General features: G+C 42.9%; 1 protein-coding gene across 2 annotated transcripts in view; it reads right to left on the bottom strand.

Annotated features, from left to right (window-relative positions):
* Nucleotides 1–12,873, bottom strand: part of LOC122550022 (plexin domain-containing protein 2) — a 431,455-nt gene that overhangs the window by 19,925 nt on the left and 398,657 nt on the right. For both annotated transcript variants that reach the window (XM_043690425.2, XM_087987374.1), the window contains one exon: nucleotides 337–497. In XM_043690425.2, the coding sequence (XP_043546360.1) occupies nucleotides 337–497 (161 nt within the window). The remainder of the gene's footprint in view (nucleotides 1–336; nucleotides 498–12,873) is intronic.

The following is a 12,873-nucleotide window of genomic DNA, read 5'->3' as shown; positions in this document are numbered from 1 at the left end:
AGCTCTGGCCTGAAATGTCGATTTTTCTGCTCCTCGGATGCTGCCTGACCGGCTGTGCTTTTCCAGCACCACACTCTCAAGTACAACCTCCAACTACCTGCTCTCTTTGTTAACCACGATTTGAACAGCTGGTAGGAAGAAAGCTGGTAAGGACAATCAGTTTAAATATTCATTTTGTGTTGTTTCTTCTCACCCAGAAATTCAAAGAGTTTTCCTTCAAGCTTTGCTCAAGCATGTCGATGTCATGAGTGAAAATGGTTTGCTACAGCTTCTTCAACTCATGAATTTGGTTGTATAGGATTTCAGTAAATTTTGCATGCTATCATTGGGAAATACCTCAAGGAAGAAGAGACTTGCTGCTGATGTTGGGTGATGGTACATGTAAAACGTCACGAGTACTCCTGCTACAACAATGATGATGACCAGGAGTATACCCACGATCAGGCCAGTGTGGACTGAGTCACCTTTCTTCTCTGCAGTGCTGTCAGCTGGGGAAGCTGGAAAAATAGTAAGAGGAAAAATACATCATTTCTACAACCTCCACTAAAATAGTGACTACAACGTTCTACAGGTAAGTTTAGAGATTACATGTTCTGGAATTCCACTGCCCTCAAGTCATAAACCTACAAACTGCTTGAGTGTAATTGTTAATGAGGTCTGACAAGTTTGACACACAGTTTCCCTGTGGATTGCCATTTATGTAAAATAGGACTGATAACATCTGTGATATTTCATCTGTACAGCTTAAATTTGATCAAACGTGAGTTATATTTGAATTTCAGGTAATTCTGGCTGCTTCAACTATCTAGATATCATTAACAGCTACCCTGAATTATAGTTCAGAACATTAGGATGAAGCAAATGGAGTAAAAAATTGTAACATTATTTACAAGAGGAAATCATTTTTTATGGCACCATCAATTTAACCAAAGGCTTCATTAAAGCCTGGCACCAAGCCATCTTTTTAAATATTTTCAAATGTTGCCATTACTGGAGGAAGGTTCAGGCAAATATCTACAATGACCTATTTCATATGCTTCACTACATGTTGACTTTCATTTATAAATCATACATCTTCTGCAGAACAACGACTAATTTCAGCTATTCATGTTGAAGAGCTACGTGCATTGGACAATTTCTTGAAAATCTGGGTGTTTGGTTCAGCTGATAGCAGTATCACTTCAGAATACTGTAGATTTGATATCTAGTCGTGATTTGAGCTCGTAATCTAGTTGAATTCATGAGTACAGCATTCAGGGAGTGCTGAATTATTAGAAGTGTCAGATGTGATTTAAATTGTTCTGGTGAAAGCATTATGTGGAGGAGAGTAGAGATCTTTTTCATTATGTGCACTGCAATATAATTCCATCAGTGCAACATATATTACTGTTTAACAGTAACAGAAATTATCTTCAGGTTGTGAAACTTTGCACGCTTCAGCAACTTTGAACTATATCAAATTCACAGAGTCTTCAAGGGGGGGATGGGTTAAAGTTTGAAAATTCTGAGAAGATTGGTGCCAAAATAAATCAAGCTGATGGATGTAGGCATGTTCTTCATTGGCTGGCATGTTTAAAAATAAATAAGATTTGCTTTACCAAAATCTGTAGGTGCACTTGTGTTTATATTGGTAATCCCTGGCTAATGTCAAGATCACAGTGGTGCTGGAAAAGCACAGCAGGTCAGGCAGCATCCGAGGAATTCCTGATGAAGGGCTCCTGCCTGAAATGTCAATTTTCCTGCTCCTCGGATGCTGCCTGACCTGCTGTGCTTTTCCAGCACCACTCTATTCTTGACTCTAATCTCCAGCATCTGCAGTCCTCACTTTTGCCTAATCCCTGGCTAATGCATAATCTGTCTGGCAGTGCTCATTAACATACTATTCACACAGCAGTACCTATCAATTGTGAAAAAATTCAAATTACGATGCCTTTTTTTTCTCTGTCCTAGTGCTCTTACAACAGGCAACATCGTGTTTCATTGCGTTTCTGTTAGTTCTCGGTTTGCTGGTCATTCAACCCCCTCCCATTGTGACAGCCTTTGCAGGATTCTGATGATGTAGCAAACCATGAAATCTCTGGAACAAAAACAGAAATTGTTGGTGAAACTCAGCAGGTCTTCACTGGACTTGAATGCTAACTCTGTTTTCTTCCCACAGATGCTGCCAGACCTGCTGAGTTTCACCAGCAATATTCTGTTTTAGTTTCAGATCTCCACCATCCATATTCTTTGTCTTATTTTAATAAAATTTCTGGAGATCCTCTTGTGGCTGTATTGAAAGACAAGTTCTGACTTGTGTATGTATTGTAACTTGTTTTAGAAGGCCAGTTGCTAGGCTAACAGAGTGGTTTTCATTATAGTGCTTCTTAGTGTCAGTGCTCAGGTTTCTCAGATTCCTGAACCAGTTCACATGAAAGGCACATCCTTTGTCACCCAGCATCCAGTCACGATAGTGCTGGATGGTGGAATCCAGGATGAATAAAAGGTTGTAGTTAAGACAAATGTATTATGACTTCCACAGACCTCGATGATCCAATGCCTGTGGTCACAAATCAATGGCAGAGTGAAGGAGTGAAAGTCTTTCTTTCTGCTGCGTTGCTTGGGATCTTCAGATGGAACATGCAGAATAATCTGTGTGAAACATGATTCCAGTGAGACTCGGAGCTCTTTCTCTGGTTGGGTCACAACTAATGGAAAGGTGGTAAAGTGGTTTTGGTTTTTGAAGAAGGCATCGACGACCTACTTGATGATGTAATTTGTGACACCCATCGAAGCCTGGAATGTCTCAGATCAATTTGAATTTTCAAAGTATTAGAATTGGAATTAGCTTTCCTGTCATGTGCACTTGAACGAGTGCAGCGAAAAGTTCGCAATGTCACCACTTATGGCGCCATCTTAGGTACAAGATTCTCAGGTACAATACTTAAGTATTTGGGACAAAATTGAAAGAATAATAAATAAAAGTCCAATATAAGAATAAAGAGTAAAAAAAAAATTCCTGAAATACAGTCCTTTTCACCCAAGTTCATACTAGCACCTAGCCTCCAGACTGCACTGGGCCAAACCTCCTGACCACGCTGGGCTTCAAAACTCAAACCTTGAGGCCTTGCCTCCAGTCCACAAGGTTCTGGATTAGTGGTGCAAGCTTTTGCCCGAAACGTCGATTTCCAAGCTCCTTGGATGCTGCCTGAACTGCTGTGCTCTTCCAGCACCACTAATCCAGAATCTGGTTTCCAGCATCTGCAGTCATTGTTTTTATCCAGTTCACAAGGGCCTTGACTCTTCATGGTGACCATCAGGCCAGGAATCACTTCCCCGCTATAGCCTCCAGTCTGGGACCCGTCTCCGGGAATCACCTTCCTGTTACAGCCTCCGGTCTGGGACTCATTGCCAGGACCCACCGCTCCATGCTGGCCTCCAGTCTGGGACTCATCTCCAGGAATTACTTCCTCGCGACAGCCACAAGTCTGGGACTCATTTCCGGCAATCACCCCCCGTGCCAGCCTCTGGTCTGGGACCCGTCTCCTGGAATCACCTCCCCGTTACACCCTCTGGTCTGGGACTCATCTCCGGGTCTCACCTCCCCGTCACACCCTCTGGTCTGGGACGTGTCTCCGGGAATCACCTCCCCGTTACACCCTCTGGTCTGGGACCCATCTGGGAATCACCTCCTGCTGCTGGACTCCGGTCTGGGACCCATCTCCGGGAATCACCTCCCCGTGCCAGCCTCTGGTCTGGGACCCATCTCCGCGAATCACTTCCCCCTGCCAGCCTCTGGTCCGGGACCCATCTCCGGGAATCACCTCCCCCTGCCAGCCTCTGGTCTGGGACTTGTCTCCGGGAATCACCTCCCCATGCTGGCCTCTGGTCTGGGACCCGTCTCCGGAATCACCTCTCCATGCTAGCCTCCGGTCTGGGATCTGTCTCCGGGAATCACCTCCCCGTGATGGCCTCTGATCTGGGATTTGGCTCTGGGACTCACCTCCCTGCCGGCATCTGGCCTGGGACTTGTTTCTGGGACTAACCTCCCCGTGCTGGCGTGGTCTGGGATTTGCCTCTGTGATGACCTCTGGTCTGTGGGTCACTCTTTCATTCCCCTCTGAGTGAGTTTAAAGTTAGAAGTTTGGAAAGAAGAGAGAGAAAGAGAAAGAATGGGTGGAGCAAAGGAGGTCTGACTGGAATGTCCTACTCTGCTGCCATCTTGGACCAGAAGCACTTGGTGTCATTTAGTCATTTATAGCCTCAGTCAGCATCATGCAGGAACTGGTGCTGAAAGATGTAACAAAGAGCTGCAAACACCTTCCTGGTGAAACAGAGTCAGCAGCTGCATTACCTCGCCCTGAGGTTGATGTGGGACAATTAACTGCCGAAGATCTGTTTGGTGTAAGGGTTCCTGTACCCTCTTCTCCTTCATACTTTTCTGCTGGTAGTTGTGATCCTCTGTACGTTGGATCATAGAATTCCACATTGACCCTCTGAAGAGCATTCCACTCAACCCACCCTGCCTCCCCACCAATCTCTTTAACCCTGCAATCCTCAGGGCTAATCCACCAAGTCTACACATCCCTGGAAACTACATGTAATTTAACATGGCCAATCCACCTAACGCACAGATCTTTGGATGAGGGGAAGAAACCGCAGCATCTGGAGGAAACCCACGCAGACATGAGCAGAATTTGCAAACTCCACATAGACAGTTGCCTGAGGCTGGAATCAAACCCGGGTTTTTGGCACTGTGGGGTTGAAGTGCTAATCACTGAGCCACCGTGCTACCTCCACACCAAAACATGCACTTGCTCCATCAGCACCCTGAGTAACACCAACAATATACTGAAGCCCAGACATGGAGGTAGTATTGAAGTTCCTAAATATTGCCTAAATATTATCATTATTAAACCACAACAGTCAAAAATAGATCTGGAAGTAACTAAATACTTGCCAGTGTGGAGTTGAGTTTAATTATCCTTCACAGACAAAGGACTGTTATGTTAATATTTAAATATGTCCCACAGCACATGGGTAATACAACCAACTTTGGTGGTTGGTACAATTCCAGAAGAGATTGAGTGGTGGAGATTTGGCTCTGAAATTTATTCCCTAATTTATAATATTAGATTCAAAATGCATCTACAGCAATGTTTCCCATATTGAAAATTGTTCAGAATATTAAGACAAGTCAAGATTTTTTCTCCTTTAAACAAAATCAGAATGCAAAGATACGGCATCAATATTTTGTATATTTCGATCCAAAGATGTGGTCAGGTGTATTGGCCATACTAAATTGTGTTAGGTGCATTAGTCAGGAGTAAATATGGGATGAGGGAATGGGTCTGGGTGGGTTGCTCTTCGGAGGGTCGGTGTAGATCTGTTGTGCCGAATGGCCTGTTACCGTACTGTGGGGAATCTAATCTCTGAAATATGTTGCTACACAGTATGAAGAATAAACTTCGAGCGGTGTGTGGTGGTGTTCTGCAAGTCAACAACATGGAAAACGTCAAAATTAATTCAGTGTGTCGAACCAAGAGAATAATGCTTTGGGAGTTTTTAAATGTGAAGCACAATTTGAGTATTTTAAATGTGGGAAGAGGAAATTGTTTACTTTAATTTTTGTTAGAGGAGCTTTTATGCTAGGCATTGGATAAGGGATTCTCTCAGTATAACCAAATTATTTAACTTGACTTCCCCTGCACTAAATAATTCTAACTATAATAATACTTTATTTCAATCAAGGTGTCCTGTACAAATAACATTTCAACATTTCCAATGGAGTACATGTAGCTAAAAACGAGTGAGCTAGAGCTGGTGACTAATTTCCACACTGTCCATACATGTAACATACTCAGAAAGGTCAGGTTGCTTTAAATATAATGAACTAATGGATCTTATTCCTTTAAGAAGGTTGCATTCAAACAGACGTCATCAAAGTCCAGAGCCGAATCAAGCAAGGACTATGTGATAGCCCCTATGTTATTTACAATCAACCTGATAGAAGATCAACTGCTCTCTGGTGTCAGAGTTAAATACCATTCAGATAGAAAACTGACTTCAATAGACCTCATGCCATAACAAAACTGACCGCAATAAATATATCTAACATACAGTATGCAAGCAACTGCAGGGCTGTTTCTGACTCTGTAAGGGATTCCTGATCTCTTTAATTCTGCCATTTAATGTCAAAGTAAAACTCTTGCATCTATTCACACCCAAATAGTCAGCCAAATATTTCAACTCTCACATATGGTGAAGGAGTGACTCTAGAATATGCTGCATGCTCCCCATACTTTGGCAGCTATCTCTCTTAGCAGATCATCATCGAGGAGGAGATCCAACACCAGATTAGCTACTTAGTAACAATGGCAGTAAATGGCACCAAGGACAACAGACGTTCTGCTGTACAGAACTGTAGTCCTCAACATACCTCTGTACTGCAGTGTCTCCTGGACTGTATATCGGAAGCACGTAAGAACACTAGGGAAATTTAGCCAGCAATACCTCTGTCATTACCTTTGGATTCAATGCAACATTGTAACATAGAAAATAGGTGCAGGAGTAAGCCATTATGCTCGCACCATCATTCAGTACGGTCATGGCTGATCATCCAATTTTAGGATTTCACTCCTGTTTTCTCTCCGCAATGCTTGATTCTTTTAAGGACCACGGCTAGCTCCCTCATGACTATATCTAATGAACTGGCTCCAACAGCTTCCTGTGGGAGAGAATTCCACAGGTTCACAACTTTCTGAGTCAAGAAATTCTTCCTCATCTTAATCCTGAATGGCCTATGCCTTATTCTTAAACTGTGACACATAGTTCTGGACTTTCACAACATTGGGAACATTCTTCCCACATTTAGCCCATCCAGTCCCATTATTATATGTTTCTAAGAGATCCGCCTTTATTCTTCTAAATTCCAGCGAGTCCAAGCCCTGTCGATCCAGTCTTTCCTCATATGTTAGTCCTGCCATCCTGGGAATCAGTGTGGTGTACTTTCACTGGGCTCTCTTAATAGCAAGAATGTCTTTCCTCAGACTAGATTAGATTAGATTCCCTACAGTGTGGAAACAGGCCCTTTGGCCCAACAAGTCCACAACGACCCTCCGAAGAGTAACCCACCCAGACCCATTTCTCACTGACTAATGCACCTAATCTATGGGCAATTTAGCATGGCCAATTCACCTGACCTGCACATCTTTGGACGGTGTGAGGAAACCAGAGCACCCGGAGGAAACCCATGCAGGCACAGGGAGAATGTGCAAACTCCACATAGACAGTCGCCCGAGGTTGGGATCGAACCTGAGACCCTGGTGCTGTGAGGCAGCAGTGCTAACCACTGAGCCACCGTGCTGCCAAAACTTAGGAGACCAAAACTGCACACAATATTCAAGATGTGGCCTCACCAAGGCCCTGTACAACTGCAGCAAGACATCTTTACTCTGATATTCAAATCCTCTCACTGTGATGACCACCATGCCAGAAGCTTTCCTCATGTTTATCCACATTATATTGCATTTGCCAAGTGTTTATCCACTCAGCTAGTCTGTCCAAGTCACCCTGCAGCCTCTCAGCATCCACTTCACAGTACACACTGCCTCCCAGCTTGGTGTCGTCTGCAAATTTGGAGATATGGCATTCAATTCGTTCAACTAAATTGTTAATGTACATTGTGAACAGCTGGGGTTCTAGTACTGAACTCTGCGACACCCCACTCATCACTGCCTGCCAACCAGTTCTCAATCTAAATCAATACATTACCTCCGATATCATGAGCTTTAATTTTCCTTACTAATCCTTGTGTGGAACCTTGTCAAAAGCCTTTTTAAAGTCCAGATACACACCATCTACCGATTGATCCTTGTCCGCTCTACTGGTCATATTCTCAAAAAATTTCAGAAGATTTGTCAAGCATGATTTCCCCGTAGTGAATCTATGTTGACCTGGACTGACTCTGTCACCGCTTTCCAAATGCTCAGTTATTACATCCTTAATAATTGATTCCAGCATTTTCCCCACCACTGATGTCAGGCTAACCAACCTATAAATTCCTTGTTTTCTCTTTTCCTACTTTTTTAAAAGTAGGGTTAGATTAGCTACCGTCCAGTCCATTGGAACTCTTCCAGAGTCGATAGAATGCTGGCAAATGATCATCAATGCATCCATTATGGCTCGGGCCACTTCCTTAAGTATTGTGGGATGCATAGCATCAGGTACTGGGTACTTGCTGGGTTTTAATCCCATCAATTTCCCCAATACCATTTCCTGACTAACTAGGATTTCCTTCAGTTCCTCCTTCATGCTTGACTCTCTGTTCACTAACATTTCCAGAAGGTTATTTGTGTCCTCCTCAGTGAAGACAGATCCAAACTATTTGTTCAACAGGTCTGCCATCTCTTTGTAGTCCATTATGAATTCACCTGATTCTAACTCAAGGGACCTACATTTGTCTTCACATATCCATAGAAGCTTTTGCAGTCAGTTTTTATGTTTTCTGCAAGTTTACTTTCACATTCTATTTTCCCCTTTCATATTCAAACCATGTTTTACGCTGATGCCAGACAGGGATGTAGAATTGTTCAAATTCATCCATGTGTTCTTTAAATGTCTGCCATTGCCTATCCACCATTAACCCCTTAAGGATCCTCGGCCAGTTTATCCTAGCTAATGCATGCCCTCATATCATCAATGTTGGCTTTCTTTAAGGTCAGGACCCTAGTTACAGATTTAACTGTGTCATTCTCCATCTTGATGAAGCATTCTATCATATTATGGTCAATCTTCCCCAAAGGAACTCACAGCACAATGTTGCCAATTAACCCTCTCTCATTACACAATGCCTTGTCAAGGATGGCCTGCTCTCCATTTGGTTACTTGACATTTTGTTCCAGGAAACCATCTCTCATACATTCCAGGAAATCCTCCTCCATCGCAATGCTACCAGTTTGGTTAGTCCAATCAATATGTAGATTGAAGTCACTCATAATAACTGCTGGAACCTTACAGCATGCATCTCTAATTTCCTGGTTGATACAATCCCCAACATCACAACTACTGTTTGGTGGTCTATACATAACACCCACTAACTCCTTTTTACCTTTGGTGTTCCACAACTGCACTAAAACAGATTCCACATCGTCCAGGCTAACGTCCTCCCTTAGTATTGTGTTAATTCCCTCCTTAACCAGCAATGCCACCCCACCTCCCTTTCCTCTCCATCTGTCTTTCCTGAAAATTGAATAACCCTGGATGTTGAGTTCCCATCCTTGGTCACCCTAGATCCAGGTCTCCATGATCCCAATTAGATCATATCCATTAATAACTGTCTGTACAGTCAATTCATCCACCTTTTTATAAATGCTCCTCGCATTGAGACACAGAGCCCTCCGGCTCATTTTTTTTTTGACATTGGAACAAAGTGTCCCTCTTGAAGGCACCTCTATAAGCATTTAGGCAAAATCTTGTTGATGGATTGGACTGTCCAGAGGGCCGAAAGTTGTCTTTCCAGCCAGCTCCTGCTTTCATAACTCTCAAATAACCAGTGCTCTGGAGGGAACCAAAGGAGATGCTTTAAAGACACTCTGAAACTCTCCATGAAGTGGAACAGCAATGGCATTAATAAGTGGGAGGAGCTTGCTGTCAATCATTCAGAATAGCAACAACTTCTCCATCAAGCAGCCTCATGCTTTCAGTCACATCTTAATGCTGAGCCAGAGTAAAGGCAGAGCAGGTAAGAAAAGGAAACAAATCCCGCTCTCTGGATTCCATTACCCTATGGGACACACTGCCCCTGTGCTCAAAGATCACAGTTACATGAAGATGATGAGAGAAACTCATGGCCCTGAGTAGAAATCATCACACAATTGAGGGACAGCTGACAACCATTATTGAAACATATCTATTTACTGTAGGATTAGTCATTAATATTCTAATTTAAATTATAATATGAGATTTATTATATGAATTGTACGAAACACAATGAGTTTGACTTGCAGAGATTTTTTAAATTTTGCGTGGATGTTTTGTATAATTTCTGCTATGGAACTGCAGTGCCAATTATTTGTGTGCTGGAAAACAATATTAATCTATTTTCTGGTGTAATTAACTGCAGTTGTACCTTGGCATTTTAGCTGATTAATTTTGCACCACTGATTTTTTTTTCACTCTATTCTTTAACCTAAATTAAAGCATCAGTTATTGGCCTATTGCTGTTCATGATACCCTGAGATATTTTCCTTTTTATATAGCTAAAAACAGTGACATTAATTACACCAATTATCAAATGGTCACAATAATAAGACCAATTAAAAGCAAACTGCATCATACGGCAAACACACATCTGGGGAAACAATACTTTGCAAGCCACAGTTAAGCTGGTTTATAGTGAAGATAAATCAAATTGTGAATCAGAGTAAACAACCAATTAGCAGGCAGGTTATGAGTGTTAAGTATAGAATTATAATCTATACACACCACAGTGTCACTTTTATATGGTCTTGTCCTTTCATTCTTTCATGGGGTATGGGCATTGCGGGCAAGGTCAGCATTTGTTGCCCATCCTTATATGCCCTTGAGCTTCCCTTCTCACAATCCAAAAATGTGCAGGTCAGGTGAATTGGCCATGCTAAATTTCCCATAGAGTTAACTGCATTAGTCAAAGGGAATTGGGTCTGGGTGGGTTACTTTTCGGAGGGTCGGTGTGAACTTGTTGGGCCGAGGGGCCTGTTCCACACTGTTGGGAATCTAAACTAAGGGGCAGCACAGTGGCTAGCACTGCTGCCTCACAGCACTAGGATCCCAGCCTTGGGCCACTGTCTGTGTAGAGTTTGCACATTGTCCCTGTTTCTGCATGGGTTTCCTCCCACAATCCAAAAAGGTGCAGGCCAGGTGAATTGGCCATGCTAAATTGCCCATAGTGTTAGGTGCATTAGTTAGAAGGGGGTGGGTTACTCTTCGGAGGGTTGGTGTGGACTTGTTGGGCTGAAGGGCCTGTTTCCACACTATAGGGAATCTAATCGGATCTAACAGAGAACATGGAGTCAGACATGTTTTTACAAACAATGGTAGTTTCATGGTCACAATCACTGAAACTAGACTTATAACCTCATACAGCATGGAAACATACCCTTTAGAGCAATCAGTCCGTGCTGATCATAATCCCAAACAAAACTAGTCCCACTTGCCTGCACTTAGCCCATTTCTCTCCAAATCTTTCTTATTTATGTACTCATCCAAATGTCTTTTAAATGTTGTAACTCCTCTCACCTCAAAAATATGTTCCCAGTGTTGAATTCCCTCACCTGAGGGAAAAGACCCTCGTCATTCACCTTATCTATGCCTCTCATGATTTTATAAACTTCAATAAGGTCACCTCAGCCTGCGACAATAGACAATAGGTGCAGGAGTAGGCCATTCTGCCCTTCGAGCCTGCACAACCATTCATATGATCATGGCTGATCATCCTTAATCAGTATCCTGTTCTTGCCTTATCTCCATAACCCTTGATTCCACAATCCTTGAGAGCTCTATCCAACTCTTTCTTAAATGAATCCAGAGACTGGGCCTCCACTGCCCTGTGGGGCATAGCATTCTACACAGCCACCATCTCTGGGTGAAGAAGTTTCTCCTCATCTCTGTCCTAAATGGTCTACCCCGTATTTTTAAGCTGTGTCCTCTGGTTCGGCACTCACCCATCAGCGGAAACATGTTTCCTGCCTCCAGAGTGTCCAGTCCTTTAATAATCTTATATGTCACATTCAGATCCCCTCTCAGTCTTCTAAACTCAAGGATATACAAGCCCAGTCACTCCAGTCTTTCAGTGTAAGGTAGTCCTGCCATTCCAGGAATTGACCTCGTGAACCTACGCTGCACTCCCTCAATAGCCAGAATGTCTTTCCTCATATTTGGAGACCAGAACTGCACACAGTACTCCAGGTGTGGTCTCACCAGGGCTCTGTACAGCTGCAGAAGAACCTCTTTGCTTCTATACTCAATCCCTCTTGTTATGAAGGCCAGCATGCTATTAGCCTTCTTCATTACCTGCTGTACCTGCATGCTTACCTTCATTGACTGGTGTACAAGAACACCCAGAACTCTTTGTACTGCCCCTTTACCTAAATTGATTCCATTTAGGTAGTAATCTGCCTTCCTGTTCCTGCCACCAAAGTGGATAACCATATATTTATCCACATTAAACTGCATCTGCCATGCATCTGACCACTCACCTAACTTGTCCAGGTCACCCTGTAATCTACTAACATCCTCATCACATTTCACCCTGCCACCCAGCTTAGTATCACCAGCAAATTTGCTAATGTTATTGCTAATACCATCTTCTATATCATTAACATATATAGTAAAAAGCTGCGGTCCCAGCACTGATCCCTGCGGTACCCCACTGGTCACTGCCTGCCATTCCGAAATGGAGCCGTTTATCACTACTCTTCATTTCCTATCAGCCAACCAACTTTCAATCCAAGTTAGTACTTTGCCCCCCAATACCATGCGCCCTAATTTTGCTCACTAACCTCCTGTGTGGGACTTTATCAAAAGCTTTCTGAAAGTCCAGGTGCACTACATCTACTGGATCTCCCTCATTCATCTTCAGAGTTACATCCTCAAAAAATTCCAGAAGGTTAGTCAAGCATGATTTCCCCTTCATAAATCCATGCTGACTCTGACCTATCCTGTTATTACTATCCAGATGTGTCGTAATTTCATCCATTATAATAGACTCCAGCATCTTTCCCATCACTGAGGTCAGACTAACTGGTCTATAATTTCCTGCTTTCTCTCTCCCACCTTTCTTAAAAAGTGGTACAACATTAGCCACCCTCCAATCCAAGGAAATTGATCCCGAATCTATTGAACTCTGGAAAATAA

This window comes from Chiloscyllium plagiosum, unplaced genomic scaffold (assembly GCF_037043375.1).
Source record: "Chiloscyllium plagiosum isolate Xiang-an unplaced genomic scaffold, Cpla_swu_hap1 HiC_scaffold_5, whole genome shotgun sequence".
Taxonomy (NCBI): Eukaryota; Metazoa; Chordata; class Chondrichthyes; order Orectolobiformes; family Hemiscylliidae; genus Chiloscyllium; species Chiloscyllium plagiosum.
The sequence above is the reverse complement of the archived record's forward strand: the minus strand, read 5'-3'. Positions and strand labels throughout refer to the sequence as shown.